Here is a 16,996-nt window from a genome sequence, read left to right as displayed (position 1 = left end):
AGCCTTCAGAATCCAGGGTTGTAGCTCACCCAGTGGTTTTGTCTAAGCAGGACAGCAGCACTATAAAAAATCATCTCAGTACTTACCCCACCACCTTTAATTAACCCTTAATTGTGCTTTTGTTGCTATTCAAGATGTCACATCATCCAGTGTCAAGTGAAGTGTTGAAGAGACGGTCCCATGGACTTGTAAACCAGACACTGGTTTTGGGCCAGGCCTCTCTTTTCTTTCTAGTTAAAGGAAATAGAAGGGATGAGAAGATTAAATACTTGTAATAACTTTGAAGTAAAACCAGTTGTTTGAGACAAATACGTGTCATAAAGCTCTGCCATGATTTTACGTGGTGGGTACACGATCAGAAATAGGAAACAAAAGAATATTGTAGGACTCTAAGCACTTATAGTGTAAATCAGGTAAAGACTGCACGGTAAATAGCTGCTGCTCTAGGATGTACAGCAAGTGTTTTGTTTTTTTTTTTTTAAATTAAACATTAATCTGTCACCTTCTAAATTTTTCTTTTGTCCATTAGTGGGTTAAATTTTAAAAGTTTTGCTTTCAGAAGTTAAGAGGAACAAGTTGACTGGTTTCCATGGAGCTAATTCAAGTTATTGTTTGCATTGTTAATATCTGAAAGTAGATGTGTTGGTGCAAGTCAATATGCAGCAAAAGGTCTGTGAAAGAGGGTTTTCTAAATTGTCCTAAGGCTCTGAGTAGGGCCTGCTTAACTGGGAACCACCTGCATGAGTGCACTGAATTTCGGGTCAGATATAATCATTTTGATCTTTTCGAGACCCTCTAAATGGAAGTTGCTAGTAATCTCTAATTCTGCTTACCTTATTTTGAATTCATGTCTAATTAGTATTTAGTTTATTGCTGATGTGAATAGTATGTTGAATTCTGTCCAGTAGAAGTTGGTTGTGTTTTTTAAGAGAACAGCAAATATTATAATAATAAGGCTTTGCTAGTCTCTGTAACAGTGTACAGAAATAAAAAGAAGCAAAGTGTATATTTTTCCAGAAGTTCCAGTTAATAGATGTGATTGTGCCAGGCTCCGTCCCATCTGTGGCAGGAGCAGAGAGCAGCACGGTCAGCGGGAAGCAGTCCTGCACTTCCTTCCTCCTTGACTTCAGTCCTTGTGCTTTCCTTGCTTTGTTCAGCTCAAGGGCTTGGTTTACAGGCAGTAAAATAAACAGAATAGCACCTGCAGCTTAGTCATAAATGGGAACATCTCGCAGTAGCCAACAAATGAAATCATGGAGTCGTCCAGCCTTTCCTGAAATGCCTTCACAGCTTTACCAACATTCGTTTTTAAGACAGGTCAGTATTTTAGTTATCAAAGGACTCTGAACACATACAGGATTTGTGAAAGGCTATGATCCAGTTTATTGATAAAAGTTATTAATTATTGCCTGAACTTGTAAAAAGCTCTGTGTAGGCTCTCTTCCCTTTTTTTCAATAAATGCCCACTTGTAGGACATGACACTAAAATGTGTAGCAATCCTATGATGTGTTCATATAAATATTTGACCCTTACTCCAGACTTGAGCTGTCAAGTGCTTTTATAATACCAAAATGAACACTTGGATTTAGATTTTTTCATATGTTGTCAACTTCAATCCCATAAATAGATTCTGCTGGCTACACTTTATGTTTGCTGGCCACAGAAGATCATGGAGCACATGGGATCTTACTAATTCCTTCCACAAAGTTCTGTCATAGAGCAGAAGAACTGAACTTGCTTTTTGGCAGGTTAATCTGAGTTGATCTTGCAATTATTTGAACACTGCTGCTAAATGCTTCACATTAAAGCTGATATTAAGGACTTAGGAATTTTTGTTAATTGGAATTTGAGTAAGTTGCTTCTGAAATCATATGTCACTAGGTTTTATTTGTTTTATTGTAAAAGAAATTCTAATTTAAATGTGCAGAGACTTAAGTTTCTCACTTAGGGTGAGAAACTGGAAGCATCATTTGTTTGCACCCCAGTAATGCACATGGTTTCTTTTTTGTTTGGTTGGTTTCTTTGTTTCTTTGTCTTGCTAAATTTAGGTATTATAAAACTGACCTTGTGTTGCTTTCTAAGCTGACTCCAAATTAATTTGCTGCCAGTGTTAATATAGGCCTTTTAAAGTAGAATATTAAAGCAAATGTAAAATATTGACAATCAGCATCATCTTCATAGATTGAAAAATAGCAATGTCACATTTAGATTTTTCTGACCATTTGCAAATGACATATTTCCATGCACTGTGTGTGCAACATCTAAACAAGGTACTACTTTGTTTTACCTTTCTAGTTTAAAGTATTTTTTATGAAGCTGTTTATTTCAATAGAACTGTGAGGACGTGTGCTATAGCAGCTTTGTGTTTGTTTGATCCAGTTAATCCAGCTGAATGATTTACACTGCCATAATATGAGCATTGCTGATCAAGAATATCCACAGAAAAGATGAGATGAAATCAAATTGTGCCTGCTCAAAAGGTGATTAAAAGTAAAAAGTTGTTGACTTGCAGAGTTAGTTTCATAACTTTCTTAAAAGAAGATATGTTTGAAAAGTTTTATGTATTCAGTAAACAATTTAAACATTTCTTTCACCTGAAGGTATTGATTTTGTTTTAGTGATGAATACTGTGCATATTGAACCTTGGCTTGATTTACTTAAAATATCTGTAAGAAGTTTAGCATCTTGGATAAATTCTATTATTAATTATCATTTTAAAGCCCTTGAAGTGTGAGCACAGAAGATAATTGTAATATTTACAACTCCTTACAACATTTTCATGGACCTTAAGGTATTTAAACACTACGTTTCCCAGCATTGCTCAGAAGTTGATCCTTTCCAGTGCAGGGTTATGTGAAGCCCAGATTTGCCCCCCTGCTGTTAGCAGGGATTGGTTTGAGAAGGCAGCAGTGTGAGAGAAGGACAGAGAAATCATCTGGCTGGCCCTACAGGCCCAGGGAAGGCTGCAATTTGCCCACGCTCAGGGGAGCTGGGGGAGGCTGCCTTTGTTCACACAGCCCCCCTCTGTGCTGGTAATGAATGTGCTCTCAGCAGGGCCCGGCTCAGCACCAGGGACCGGCCTGTGTTGGGTTTTTTTGCCTGCAGGTAGCACGGGAGAGAATGGATCACCAAGGCTTCTCCTGACTCATCCCCTGCCCCTGTCCACATACAAGTCATTTTCTATGCATCACCTAGTTTATGATGTGCATTTGCAAGTGGAGCTTACTTATTTTTCAGACTTCAGTCAGACTTAAAGATCTCCTTCAAAGAATTAGCAAAGAGAATCTCAGTGTAGCATTGTCATTGTGCAAAAGTGTTAAAATGAGTTTCTGGAGGTCTTCTGGTGTCTGCTCAGTGGTATTAATTTAACTAGAGCACACAGTTACAAAATTTAATCTCAGTGAGTGATTTAGTAAAAGGGGAAATTTTTCTGCACTGCTGACCAGCCCAGTGTGAACTGTGAGTTCCTGGAAGGAGGATGGCATTCCAGGCACTGCTATGATGGGAAGCGTGACAGAACCTCAGCTCTGTCAAATACTTCTGCACATTGTTTTTTAAAGAAATTAATAGTAACAGTGAGTTTTGCATAATGAATAATCCAAGATGATTACTCATGGTTAGTCAGCACTGATATTTCTCATCTTTTTCTGCTTTTGTATAATTACCTCAGTAAAAATAGCTGTATGATTTAAATCCTTGTTGCTTTGTATTTTACCACAGAGATCAACTTAATTAATTAATATCTTGACACTGTGTTTTAACTATAGGATTGTGATTTCTCTTTCAATATAATAATTTAATGTCAGTTTTCGTGTCAGAGTTCCCATGCTGTATCCAAAATACTTCTAATGAGAGAGGCTGGATAAGAAGCCAAGTGCAGGAGTTGAAGTGTCACCAGACTGTCACTACTGAGGCTCCACTCTGGGAAAAGGAACAGCCTTGTACTTTGTGAAGGGGAATCTAAATTGGTTGAATATTCTCAAGATTTTTTTCATTAAAATTGTCTTCTGGTCTTTTAATCCACTGTGAAATACGTGAAATTAGAGCAGAAACCTCAACAAAATAAGCATTGTTTGTGCAACAGAGGCAAACGTAATTTGAGACATTTTCTCCAATCAGTGAAATTATAACTGACAAAAATGAAATAGAACAACATATTCAGTTAATTTACTGATAATCTAGATGATTATTAATAGTGAGTACTTTCCATATCTGTTATTTTTTGTACTCAGTCATAAATTCATCTTCAGTGGTTCTAAGTGCTCTATCAGAAAGTGGATTTGAAACCTACTGAAAAAAATGAAAAAGAAAAAACAACTAAAAACCTGTTCTGCACCAGTTCATTGTTAAAATTGTAGTGCTAAGTGCAAAAGCTTACTTTTTAGATTTTACATCTTTACTATTTTAAAAGCACCAATATATGACACGGTGCAAAAGACAGGTCAATGATTTGGAAAAATACCTGTAAATGGGTTTTAGATACTTTGTAAGTATTGCCAAAGCTTTTTTTTTTTTAATTACTGTTATTTATCTTTCAGTTTTGTAATGAAAAGTTACTCAGGACCCTTTTTGCTGAAGGAATTTAATAAGATCTCAGCTGTATGATGGGATGTAAGCCCAGCTGCAATGAAATTGTGCATATACAGGGTGTGTCTACCGACAGAGCACAGGGCATTCCAGAGGTCCCAGGAACCTGTGGCCTGGACTGAGGAGCGTTCCTGCCGTTGGAGCAGACACGTGGATTTGGGGTTGCTCCAGGAACTGACTGGAGATGGATTTCCTGCAGCCAGCCCCGGGAGCTGTTCTTTATTTTCGTGTTGCCCCTTGCTGGTGGGCAACGTGCCCAGAGGAGTCATCCTCTAGAAACTCTGCGCCTTTTCCTCTCCTTGAAGTGGGTATTTCATCCCCAGGGCCTGTCTCTGGGAAGTGACTCTCCAGGCTTCCAGTTCCCGGATTGTTCAGGGAGCTGAATGTTCCCGTGGGCTTGGAGTGTTCATGTCCAAGCCCGACTTGCGTTGATCCTGGGAAGAGAGGGGGAACTGGCCATTCCAGGGGTCTGACCGTGGGCACTGGGCTCCTTTGGAGATGAGAAGGGAAGTTTGCTGAGGGCGTGTCTGTGCTCTGGTGGGACCAGCAGAGCTCTGAATGCAGAGTCCTGGCCCTGCTTTAGGAGAGAGGAATTGCAGGTTGGTCTCAGGGTGACTTGGCACATTATCTCAGGTGCAGGTCACTAATGCTCACTGCTCACATGGAAGGAAACTGTAACAGTCCCAAAGTGCTTATTGTGATCTCCAGCCCCACTGCACAGATTTCCAGCTCTTTCCAGGCATTGACAGGAAGGTTGAAGAGTTTAATGCAAATGGCCTTCCTTGGCAGCTGTTGGGAACCTGCTGGATCTCCACTTACTTTTGAAGTGTCTTAATTAGTGTTTAGTGTTTTCTGGCACTTGGAAGAAAAAAAAGTAAGAAAACCAAACCACACTCAACATTTTGCAATTCTAGTATTCTCTAAAGACTCTGATGTATTACAAACTGCAAGCTACAGTTAAATTTTACTGAGTTTTATAAATGTAGAAACTGATTGCTCGTGTTCCCACCATGATTGTGTAAATCCTGTTCTGGAGCCTGGTGTCTGACCTGGTGGCTGGTAATTCAGTTAAATCCTGCCCTGTGTATGGTGCCCCAGGTCCCTTGCAGGTGTGAATGAGGGAGCAGTGCTAAGGTCAGCCATGGGACTTGGCCAGAGTTGCAATGCACTGTGGTTCTTGAACTGTTTTTCTTCCAGTGGATTTCTAAAGTAAAAGCTGATTTCCTACCTCAGTGTCATCCAGATTTCACAGTTTGTGCTGAATAAAATATCAGTTCTAATGTCTCAAGTAGCAGGGAAGTATGTATTTCCCTCCCTTATAAGATTTTTCTAAGGAAATATACTTTGTCTTTTGAAGATAAAATGTTTAAAAATAAAGGAAGCGTTTGTCTTCAGCAGTTAAGAAGATAGCAACCACCTACAATCTGTGAGAACACTTACATAAGGCTCCTGCATTGTACAGAGCTCTCGTTTGCCAGGGCTGGAACACTGTTTCTGTGTACTTGTCAGAGAAATATGAACCACAGCCCTCCTTGCAGTGCTGCTGCAGGTTCTATTTTGATAATCTATTCTAAAGGTTAAGTAGGAAAATAATTTTTTTTCTAGTTTTCACTTTACTACTCTCAAACGTTTCGCTGAATTCTGCGTTTAAAAAAAAATCCCAAACCAAAAAGCAACCACCTGAAATCTTTTGGGAACAGTGGAGTATTTTTATTTCAGTTGCCTCAAGTAAGTTGGTATTGTGCTTTCCAACAGTTTTTGATACCAAATGTAATGATGGTTCATACAACTTAACCTTTAGATTTCTTAGTTTCAAGCAAGGGAGTGGAATTCTGTCAGACCAGCCTTGTACAAAAGGTGCTTTCTTGGACTGTGCAGAGTAGAATGCTGAAACTTTAATAGAACGGATTTTTTTTAATTGTATTTCTCCTGTACATGTTTTTACTGTTGAGATTCAGTTATGTTATAAATACACTTTGTGTATAGGTCTGCTTAAAAGTCAGGGGTTCCATAGATGATGGTTACCATCTGTAAATGCAGATGGCAAATATAAAATAATTCTTCAAGATTGAGGAGGCTTCAAATAAATGAGAAACAGGAGGCTAAGTGTTATCTTTAATATAAAATATGATGGTATCATGGTATATTGCATTCTAAATCAGAGGGATTTCTCACTTTTGCACATGGTTACTGGATGAAGTCTTTATTGTGCAGGGTTTGATTTTAAACAAGGTGGACTAATGTTTTCTACTACTGGGTTTTGTCTTTGAATTGCTGATGTCCAAACAATCAGTTACATTGGAAATGTCAGAATGGAATATGGCTGTGGAAGACTGAAAAGAATGGGAGATGTTCTGCATATCTTGAGACTCATTTCATGTGGAGTAAATGCTGCTGCTCGTAGCACCCACTTGATGAAAAAGCCATTGTACTCATCTTCCTGAGCAGTTCAGATGAACGTGCTGAAAAGCAGTAGTGTGGCAGTGCAGCAGTGTAAAAAGATGTTGTTTACAGAGACATGGCTCCTTTCCTCCCTATTTCTTTGTCTGTTTCTTTGTTTGGAGAGTTATTTATCAAAATGGTTTTTAAGTTTCCCAATTACTTTGTCAATCAATAAGGAAAACCTTATGCCTAAGACAAACTAGTAATTTCATAGATCCCAAGTTTAGGAGTTCTTCTCAGAAAACTGAAGAGCTGAATTCTTCTTTAGAGTCTAATCGACCAAGAGAAAAGCATCAGATTAATTATTTATATTTTATTATTGCAAGTCTTCAATGTATCATCATAATATTTTTTAGATGTTCTGATCAGTGATTCAGTAAGGAGCTGTAAGGATACTGCTTTATAGACATTTTTTCCCTGCTACAAAAAGCCCTTATAAACATTGTGTGGAGGTGTGTTTTCTTTTTTAGGGGAAGGTCAAGAGAATTTGTTGTTCTAAGCTCAGAAATATTTCCGTAGTTTGATACAGTAGCAGTTCATCAGCAATAACGAAAAGAATGAGAGCAAAATGTGATTTGAGATCTGACTGAGGAATTTGAGGGATTTAGGCTTTCTGGGAATTCTAGAGCGTCTTTCATTCTGAGAGTATGTAGCAACGTTGCAATAGGGTTCCAGTCATAGCAGGAGGGTTGTTCTACTCTTAAAGGATCACTTGGGAAAATATCTGGATTTTTAACAGGAGAAGGTAATTGCAATATCTGAGACTTTACTGTGAAGAGAACTTTGGCTTTAGAGTTTTCCTAAGGATGAAGTTCATGTACTGTGTGAAACCACAGTGCAAACTGGGACCTGAGAGTGCCATGAGCAGAAGAGCAGTCCTGTGTGGAGGGGCGGGCAGGGCATTCCCAGCCAGGCTCCCCGGGGGGAGAAATCACCGGCTGTGCAGGTTTCAGACCCTGACAGGATGAGTTCCTGAGCAGGGGGTAACTCCACGGGACTGGGGGATGGACTAAGTGACCTCCAGAAGGTCCCTCTGAGCCTGATTTACTCACGTTCAGGCTGCAGATCAAGCTCATTTTGTGGGGGAAGTCAGGCTTGTTTTGAATTGTGCTGCAGTGCTGCAGTCAGTCCCATTGCATCGCATGCCCTCTTCTGAGGGCAATCTGGACAATAAACCCACAGTTACGTACACTCCTCAAACAAACCTTAAGAAGTGGATGATATTTAGTTATCTGTCATGGGGAAAATAATTAATCAAGGCTAATGTGCAGCATACCGAATGTTAAACCTTCAGTACAAGAAGGTGTTTCTGTGGGTTTCACATGGATTTGAAAGCATGAGTACAGCTCATGTGGCTTAATCTCTTTGAGAGCTGACTCCAAGGCAACTTATAGCTAATAAATTGTGGATCAAATGCTGTGAATATGAGCAGATAAGCAGCTAAATTTTCTCTTAAATTCTGCTCTGAAGAGACTTGCTTAGTTAATAATGTACTTAATTTGTATGAGTGAGTGGGAGTTTGAGGAGAGTGTAATGTCAGGAAATCGAGTGAGAGCTGGGTGAATTGTGCTTCTGAAAGCTAAGAACAAAGAAAAAAAATCTTGCATAAGAGTAAGTTAATGTGTCTTCATTTAATGTGAAAGCACCAATTGGTAACTCGGGAAAATAATGAAAAATATGCATTTAACCATCATAATTGTTCTGCTGAGGTGTATATATCAAGCAGTACTTGCTTATATTTCTTATTTTTCAATTGACACCTTCAGAACAGGATCCTCTACCTCTTTTTCTAGTGTAGGCCATTCTTTGGTGCTCATGATAATTTTTTGTCATTTTTATTTTTTTAAAATACGTAACAGTAGAAATATTTTGAGTTTGGTCATTGAAACTGCATTTTAAAAACCTTGGAATACACCCCCCAACATGTGTGGTATATTTCTGTGCAGCATACTTGAAGTTTGAAATGGAAGGCTGAGTATGGGCAAGCAGTAGTGTTTCTTAAGCAAAAGAATTAAAAATTAACAAACAGTCTAACGATAATATTTCTTCATTTTTATGAATCTTCTTGAATTGGTAATATTGTTCCAGTTTCCAAAAATCCAGGGATGGACTTCAGTGAAGTCCACATTGATTGACTGAAATTTTAATGACTTGATAGTTCTGTGAGCTATGAAAAGCCTGCACCAGTAATTCATATTCTGTCTGTCCTCACTGTAGATTAAGTACCACATTAATGATAGGGAGGAAAGAAATAATAAATTGGGGGGTTTATTCCACTCTGTATTCTACAATAAGTAGCTAGTGTGCAGTAAAATTCGTTTTAAAACATTCATACCTAAAAGTCTTCCCTGCTGGAGAGATGGAGGAGCAATTAGTTCTAACATAGTCCTGAGGCAGTGTGAAGTCCTGGATTAATACTGAAGTTGATTTTGGGTACAAAGGAAAGTCGTGCAGTGCTTCAAAGTACTCAAAGCCATTTGTATGTTATCATATATTAATTCAGCATTCTCTGGTATAAGTTACTGAAAAAAGGGATGTTGTGCTGACAACGGGGCCGTGTCACGGGGTCAGGCACAGGAGATCCTGAGGGTCCACAGTGGAATTGCTGTGCCAGGTGAGCAGGGACACTGTCCTGCTCCTCAGAACCAGTCCACTGTTCAGTTGCCTGTCAATACATTGCTTAACTCTGTTTTTGCAAACCCGTAGTATCTGTGGAGAATCATTAATAACATCCCTATAATTCTAAGGTTGAATTTTGCGTGTGAAGAAAGCGACCAAACGCTGAACCCGAACCGAAAAACGCGCCAGTGTGATTTATGTTTGTTACTCAAGTACAGTGTGATTAAGAGTGCCCTTGTTTTCCCAGAGTGCAGAGGATTGCCCAGCATGGATCACCTGGGGCCCGTGGATGCCGAGGAGGACTCGGGGCCCCCTCCCCGGCTGGCCCCCAGCCCGCACAGCGAGGCCGTGGCGCACGAGTTCCGGGAGCTGTCGCTGCAGCCCAGCCAGTGCCTGCCCCCCCTCACCGAGCGCAAGAATGGTGAGTGCAGAGCCCCAGCTGCTGTGGCCACAGCTGCTCGGGAAGGGTTGGGGTCACTTGGGTCAGTGTCAGACAAAAAAAGACCATTATCGAGAAACGGGGGTTTTTCTGCCAAAGTAAGACAGAATTGATGCTTCACGTTGTATCCCACAAAGCTCAGTTCGATATTATATGTTGAAAACAAACCCCAAACATGATATATATAAAATGTTATGTGTTTGGGGTCCTGGGTGGGTTTTGGGGGTCCAGGGGGAGTTTAAAGGCCTCAGGGTAGTTTTTTGGGGACCCAGATGGATTTTGGGGTCCCTGGATGCATTTGGAGGGTCCGGGGGGGGGAGGGTCTCAAAGCCCTCCCAGGTGCCCCCAGGAGCTGGTGCAGGACAGAGGACTTTGAGGGGGTCCCTGGTGGGGATTTGTGGGGTCCCTCTGGCTTTAGGGGGAGTCCTTGCAGCTTCTGGAGTACTGGATGGGTTTTGGGGGTCCTGGGGTGGGTTCTGGGGTTATTAATTTATTTATTATTAATTTATTTAATTTCTGTCTATTTATTTTATAATTATATTATTCTAACATGATCATATATAATTTTATATTTAGAATTATATATATGTGTGTGTTTGTGTAGATATACCTCTGGAAAACTTCTTTTTTCCTAATTGCCTGTAAAACCACAAGGGATGACACAGGTATCTGTGTCATATATCATGTGTTGAGTTTAAATAAGTCAAACCTCCAGTGCAGCCAAACTGTCACTCAGCTGATTAAGGGATTTTGGCTGATTTGGTTAAAAGTAATTTTTTTTTGTGGAAGCAAAGTGAGAAGAAAATTTGTAAAAGTGACATTTGAATGTGATGGATTCATATTAATTACTCTTTGTTTTTACTTTTTACCAAAAACTGGATTTCTGCAGGAGTATTTTAGCATGTCACTATTTTATAAATTCTAGGAGCATAAGAGATTTCAGTACCCAGAAATACAGTGGCACTTAATAAAAAGGGGGTTTTTTGGTTGGATATTTTTGTGCAGGAAGCACTGTGCTTACTGGGAGCTTTGGTAGTGATCCTTTAAACCTTTTGTTTACTGGAGTGAGTCTTTTGGCAGTATTCCAGCAGAAGGCTGAGCAATTCCAGTGTTACTCTGCACAGTGTTGTTAAGCTGACTTGCACAAGTTAGTACAGAAACTGTGTTTCCAGCTTTTCCAATGACACTGGAAGGGTGGGAGGCTCGTGCTTTGGTTTTGTTTAGCATGGAGGGTAACAGAAGTGTGGTGAAGTGGCAGGTGTGTGCCTGGTGAGCCAAGAGTCACCAGAGATGGCATTCCCTTCTCCTTTTATACACTGTGCTCCTGTTCCCTGCCCTGTGTCCCCAGAGATCCCAGTCGCAGAGCAGAGGAGCTGTGAGAGTCCAGGTGAGCAGAGCTGGTGGGTTTGGTGCAGATTCTCACGGCTGAGCCCAAGCTCCGGTGGAACTGATGCCCCTCGAGTTCACAAAGGAACACTTACATGCTGTGCCAACTCTGTTGAAGAGGTTTTAACTTCCAGCAGAAGATCAATAACAAAACAGTTGGAGTGCATTAGGGTCTTAAGCTTTTCCAGTCACTTATTACATGAGGTGTTTACTCCCTGAATAAAGACAAATGGATGATTTTGGTGGTGGATGTTGTATGTTGGTCTTCTGAACTGTCACAATTTTAAGGTTCTTTTTCATTTGAGGTGGTTTCAAGTTAATGGCTGTGGGCAATACTGGCTTAGTAGCGAAACTAATTTCAGTTTCTCATTATTCTGCATCTTCCTGGATAATTAGGCAACACATGCCGTGCACTGATCACGTAACCCTGTGCCCTGTGTATTGCAGCATTTTGTCTTGCCTGTTCTCTGGAGCCCAAATCTTGTTCCACTTGCTGAAAAGCAGCAAAAGTTACCATTTTGTGGGTTCTGCTTTTCCCAGTTGTCACCTCCTGCGTGGACACAGAGACGTGTCTGTGATTCTGGCAGTCTCATGACAGCCATGGGTGTACAGTCCCTGTCTGTCATGTGAGCAGTTGGGGTGCTCACAGAAAGGGAATTTGGGAAACAGGCTCCCATTTGCATCCCTGCCTGGAGGATGCTGGGTTGTGGGCTGTATGTGCTGTGTCCTTAGGAAGGACAGCTGGGGGAGGAGAAGAGTGACACAGATGAGGCTCTTTGGGAGCAGGAGGGAGAAACCTGGTGACTGAGTGTTGCTGGGTTGGGCTGCAGTGGAGGAAGAGTGCCAAGAGTGGCAGGCAGTGTGGCACAGCTGAAGTACCAGTCAGAACAATGTGCTGCCCACACACTGTGCCACAGCTTCAGGAGCTTCTGTCTGAGAGCCAGGAGGTGGCAAGGGAGGGAAGGATCTGCTGTCTGCTGCTGACAGCAGGAGGGTGGATGGGAATGATGCTGCCTGCAGCTTTCCAACCTTCTGTGTCAGAGCCAAAGGATGGAAAGAGATTACACATGGAGATACCATCAAAAAAAGGAAGCAGTGCATGAGCAAAGGTTTTTGCATGTTGAATTAGTACCTTTGCAGAATTGGTGAGCGTGCCACTTTGGCTGGTAGAGGGAGGTGTGAAGGTCTGGGTTATTTCGTTATTTCAAGGTACAATTAAAATGGAAAGGTCTTAGCTTGTGTTTTACAGCAACCTCTCTTGGCTCTCTGGTGGCTTCCCTGACTGTCTCACTGTGCCAGGATCTCCCTGTGGCAGTGGCTACTAGTTTCTGAGAGACCTGTGAGCTGCTCCTGTGCAGTTGTCATCCCTGGATGGGAGTCTGGTTATATTCCTGTACTGGGCAGGTAACAGGCTGGCTCCTCCCAAGTCCTGACTGACCTACAGCACTCTGGGGGCGGCTGCAGCTCTGCATCTTGGCTGTAAACCTTCTCACATGGTGACTGTGTCTCTGTCCTCTGCCTGGTGTGGAGAAACCCTGTTGTTCCAGGCAATGGCAGCTGAGAGGGGTCTGCTTCTCCAGACTCAGAACCAGAGCAGGTCTGGGATTGCCTTCTGGTCCTGTGTGGGATTGTGTATCTTGTAGTGGAGGAGGGTGGAGAAGGGGGTGCTGAGCCTCCTATGGCTCACTGGTGGCTGGCAGCTGCTATTCTGCAGCAGAATTGAGCTAATCGAGAAGAGAGCCAAGAGTCTTCCTGGATATTTTGTTGGGGAAAAAAGCCTTGGGACAATGAATGCCTTAAAATAAAAACAAGACTGGTAAAGTCTCAATTCAAAGTTATCCCAAAGAAAGCAGTGCCTCTGGCTGCATAAGAACAGGAACACCTCTGTACAGAGACCCTGAGGCACTGAAGGTCAGAGGAGAGTGGCAGCTTCCTGTGGGGGAACTGTAGGGAATTCAGGGGAAGATGGAACACAGACACCAAAAAAACCCAACACAAACCAAAATAAAAACAAATACTCCACATGGTGTATATTGGGTCCTCCCGAGGGACCAGTCGAGTCAGCTGGGAGACAAGGCAGTTCTTAAAATAACTGAATGAGATCCACATCACACTTAACCTAATGATAGTACTTAAAGAAATTTGATGATCCAAGGGAATTTTTCTGGCATCTAAAAGAGTCCTGGTATATTAGTTTGCCTGTTATCTCTCCCTCAGTATGTAGCACTGGTAATATGCATTCTTGGCATAGTTTTATGGCTTCTGGACAAATTCTTAATCCTCTGTGCAGTTAATAGATTTGAACTGCAAGTTTGATATTAGGGAATCAAGTGGGATTTGGGACATTCTCCTTGCATCTGTGCAGGACAGGTTTTTCTCCTCTTCTTTAAGATCAGCTATAAGGTGTGTTTTTTCCTCTCATAATGATACAAAGGTTACTGTGCTTAGAATTTATTTTCTTGAGAGAGCTGGGAGAGAGACAGTGTAGAGAAGATGGCTGGAGTGGGAAGGCTAGAGAACAACAAATGGAAAACTTAGTTCTGATTAAAGTAGTAGATTGGCACAGATGATAATTGGAAATGTCATCTTAAATTCAGCAGTTTCATAGTCACTAAGCTGAAAGCAGTGAGAGCTGGGAAGCAGCATGCAGATATTCTGATTAACTACACCACCCCCCAACTACAGCAAACCAGCCAAAAAAACCAACAAAACCAAACCTCAGTCTAAGTATATTCTGGAAGACCTATCTAGATAGAGAAGTATACAACTTATGTAAGTTTACAATAGAAATGTGTGTGCCTATAAATAGTGTAGTGTATAAATAATGTGTGTGTGTAGAATGGTTGCCCAAGGAGGTTGTGGAATCTCCATCCATGGAGATGTAAAAAATCTTGACTGGGCAGTGTCCTGGGCAGCCTGTCCAGCTGACCCTGCTCCAGCAGGGGTTGGGCCAGGTGATGTCCAGAGGTTGCTTCCAACCTCTTGCTTTCAACCTGCTTCAAGGTTTTAATAGTCCTTGAAATGTCCAATGCAAATAGTCTACTAAAAAATCCTTTGTAAGAACACACAGCATAATACAATTGATATATATTTGTCTCTGTGTTTTGTGGGGTTTTTGGGAAGTTTGGTTTTGGGTATCTGTAGGAAAAACAAATGTGTTTTAATGTGTGGACTCTTTTGGTCTCCTGTAAATGTGAATGTTGTCCTGTCCTATAGGAGATGAGATTGCAAAGGGAGTAGGTACTGATTTCCCAGTAAGTCTGTCTTTGTCATTGGTACTGCCAGTTCCCACAATCCTAGCATTCCCAGGGCATCAGTCAGTGTCTACAAGGAACAATTTTCAAATATTAAAGCATGTGAAAAGACATACAGGCCAAAACTCAGAGATCTCTAGGGACTGTGACCTCTTAAATGGAATATATTCTGACATTTTCACAGGCTACATGAAAGAATTCCAGCAGGGTCATTCCATTTGGTAAACTTCTAAACAAACATTCCATCATTTTAGTTTGATTTATAGATATTATTTTTTTAATTATCTGCTTATTGTGAAGAGATTAACATGGGAGACATGACCTGTGACAGACTCAATTTAAGGCATCTGGTATATATGAAAAGATCCTGTTTGAGAGCTTGGCGTTTGAGTGATTACAGGAGATACAGAAAGTATGTTTTCCTTTAAAGAGATCACTTGATCAAACTGTCTGATACTGACCTTTTTTCTTGAAATTCCTTGTGCATAACTGAATGCATAGCTAGAAAAGAATGTTAATTTTAAATTCCACTGTATGATTGTTTCAAATTGTTAGAACTAAATCGTCCTTGCAGATGTTATTGTTGAAGTGTCAGCTTGTGATAGAGCCACTACAAGAAGGTAACACAATGCAAACAGAACTGGTAAATGGTGTGCAGTACTTTTATATGCACCTTTTGCAAATCATGGTGGATGACTAAATACTGTCCTTTAAAGAATTTATATGTGTGCAGTTAAATGTATATAGGTATAGTAAAACATATATAAAATACATATTTTTATGCATTTTATATATATACTTTAAAAGTCCTTATTAATTTAGATGTGTATATGTGCAAGACCAAATGGAAGGTAACTTTCATTTAAGCAGTGAGCTCTGCCAACATATGTCCTCCCCTAAAAGGAATTTGTGTGGGTTTTAGTGGGAGAAGTAGAACATGCAGACTTATAAATTTGACATCACTATAAGTGTTTGGAATTTTTCTGGGAAGAGTGACTGAGGTAGATGGTGACCATAATTTGGGTTGTTTGGGTCTCTGTTACAATAACAGTGGAGAATATAGGCAGAACAAAACCCCTTGAGTTAACAATTTGAGGTAACAGTCTCACTGTTTAAAGAATTAATAGAATAAATGATAATAATGAATGTATATAATAATTAACATTTTAGTTTGTGTAGTCAGTGCACTATTTTCCCACGTGAAGAAACCTACACCATGATCAAGGACTAGATTATCCTAACACAGTATAAAGGACCAAGGAATCCATCACGGTGTGTGTAAAGCCAAGGTGAAAGAGGTAAAGGTAAAGAGTAGTTAAGCTTTTATTCCCACTGTAAAATGTTACTGTGGTAGTGAAAGAGTTTAAATCCCTAAGGGGATTCTGTTTGGTTTTGTTTTTCTTTTTAATGGGATTGCAAGGGAATGAGCTCCATATGATGAGAAGAGTTGGAATGTACTGTTAAAGCAGTTGTTGCTTAGTTACTTGATGTTTAATGAGGCTGGGAAGTGGCTCCCAGTGATCTCACCCAGCCCAGCGCCGATACTGGGGGAGATAACGGGGCTGTTCTCAGGGCACACAGGCACTGGCAAGGGGAAGATGCTGCTGCATTGTTTCCTCCTGGGCTTTGGGGGTTTGGTGAAATCTGTTAGACACTTCACCTTTTAAATGACACTTTTCCCACAAGCTGAAGGTTTGCAGAACACTTAAGTCTGTGTTGGAGAAGAATGGGAGCAACAAACAGTGATGACCTTAGATGAAAAGCAGAGGTTTATGAAAAACTGGTGCAACACAGTGCATTGAATGAGGTGTTACTGGATCCTGCTTTATGGAGCTGACATTCCATTCTGAGGCTCTTTTTCTGCCTTTCACCCACTTGTATACAATATATACAAGTTAAATAAACTGAAATTCAAATGAGAGGTACTTGCATCTGAAGGTGATGCAAATTCGAACAGATTTAACTTGCATAGGAATATAAAGCTTGTTGTATATTGTTACTTCAGTGTCTGGTTTTGATACACTGAGGTTGTTTGTAATTGGTTTAAACCTGTAGTTGAAAAATACAACATGCATGACTTGAGATTTTTCTTTCAGCTGAAAGAAATGTTTTGTTGTTTGATAGAACCTGGTCTTTCAGCCACAGTTCTGTTTCTGGCTCACTATAGGTTTCTGTATGATCCTCAGAGTCATTTTGCTATTTGTATTGGTAAAAATAGCTCTTTTGATACAGGTACATGTTCAAATCAGAGAGGCTTTATGTCCAGTG

General features: G+C 40.6%; 1 protein-coding gene and 1 long non-coding RNA gene across 3 annotated transcripts in view; one reads left to right on the top strand and one right to left on the bottom strand.

The window, feature by feature from the left end:
- LOC113982705 overlaps window positions 1-16,996 on the bottom strand; it is a 72,279-nt gene that overhangs the window by 6,963 nt on the left and 48,320 nt on the right. Inside the window, exon 4 of the long non-coding RNA XR_003538852.2 lies at window positions 87-230. This is a non-coding gene — a long non-coding RNA (uncharacterized LOC113982705). The remainder of the gene's footprint in view (window positions 1-86; window positions 231-16,996) is intronic.
- The window catches only part of MRTFB (myocardin related transcription factor B), a 71,823-nt gene that overhangs the window by 10,362 nt on the left and 44,465 nt on the right, over window positions 1-16,996 (top strand). For both annotated transcript variants that reach the window (XM_027711158.2, XM_039390043.1), the window contains exon 3: window positions 9,897-10,070. In XM_027711158.2, the coding sequence (XP_027566959.1) occupies window positions 9,917-10,070 (154 nt within the window). In that variant the 5' untranslated portion in view covers window positions 9,897-9,916. The remainder of the gene's footprint in view (window positions 1-9,896; window positions 10,071-16,996) is intronic.

This window comes from Pipra filicauda, unplaced genomic scaffold, assembly GCF_003945595.2.
Source record: "Pipra filicauda isolate LSUMZ 115617 unplaced genomic scaffold, ASM394559v2 scaffold127_size2900866_pilon, whole genome shotgun sequence".
NCBI classification, from domain to species: Eukaryota; Metazoa; Chordata; class Aves; order Passeriformes; family Pipridae; genus Pipra; species Pipra filicauda.
This window is presented reverse-complemented; position numbering and strand designations above follow the sequence as displayed.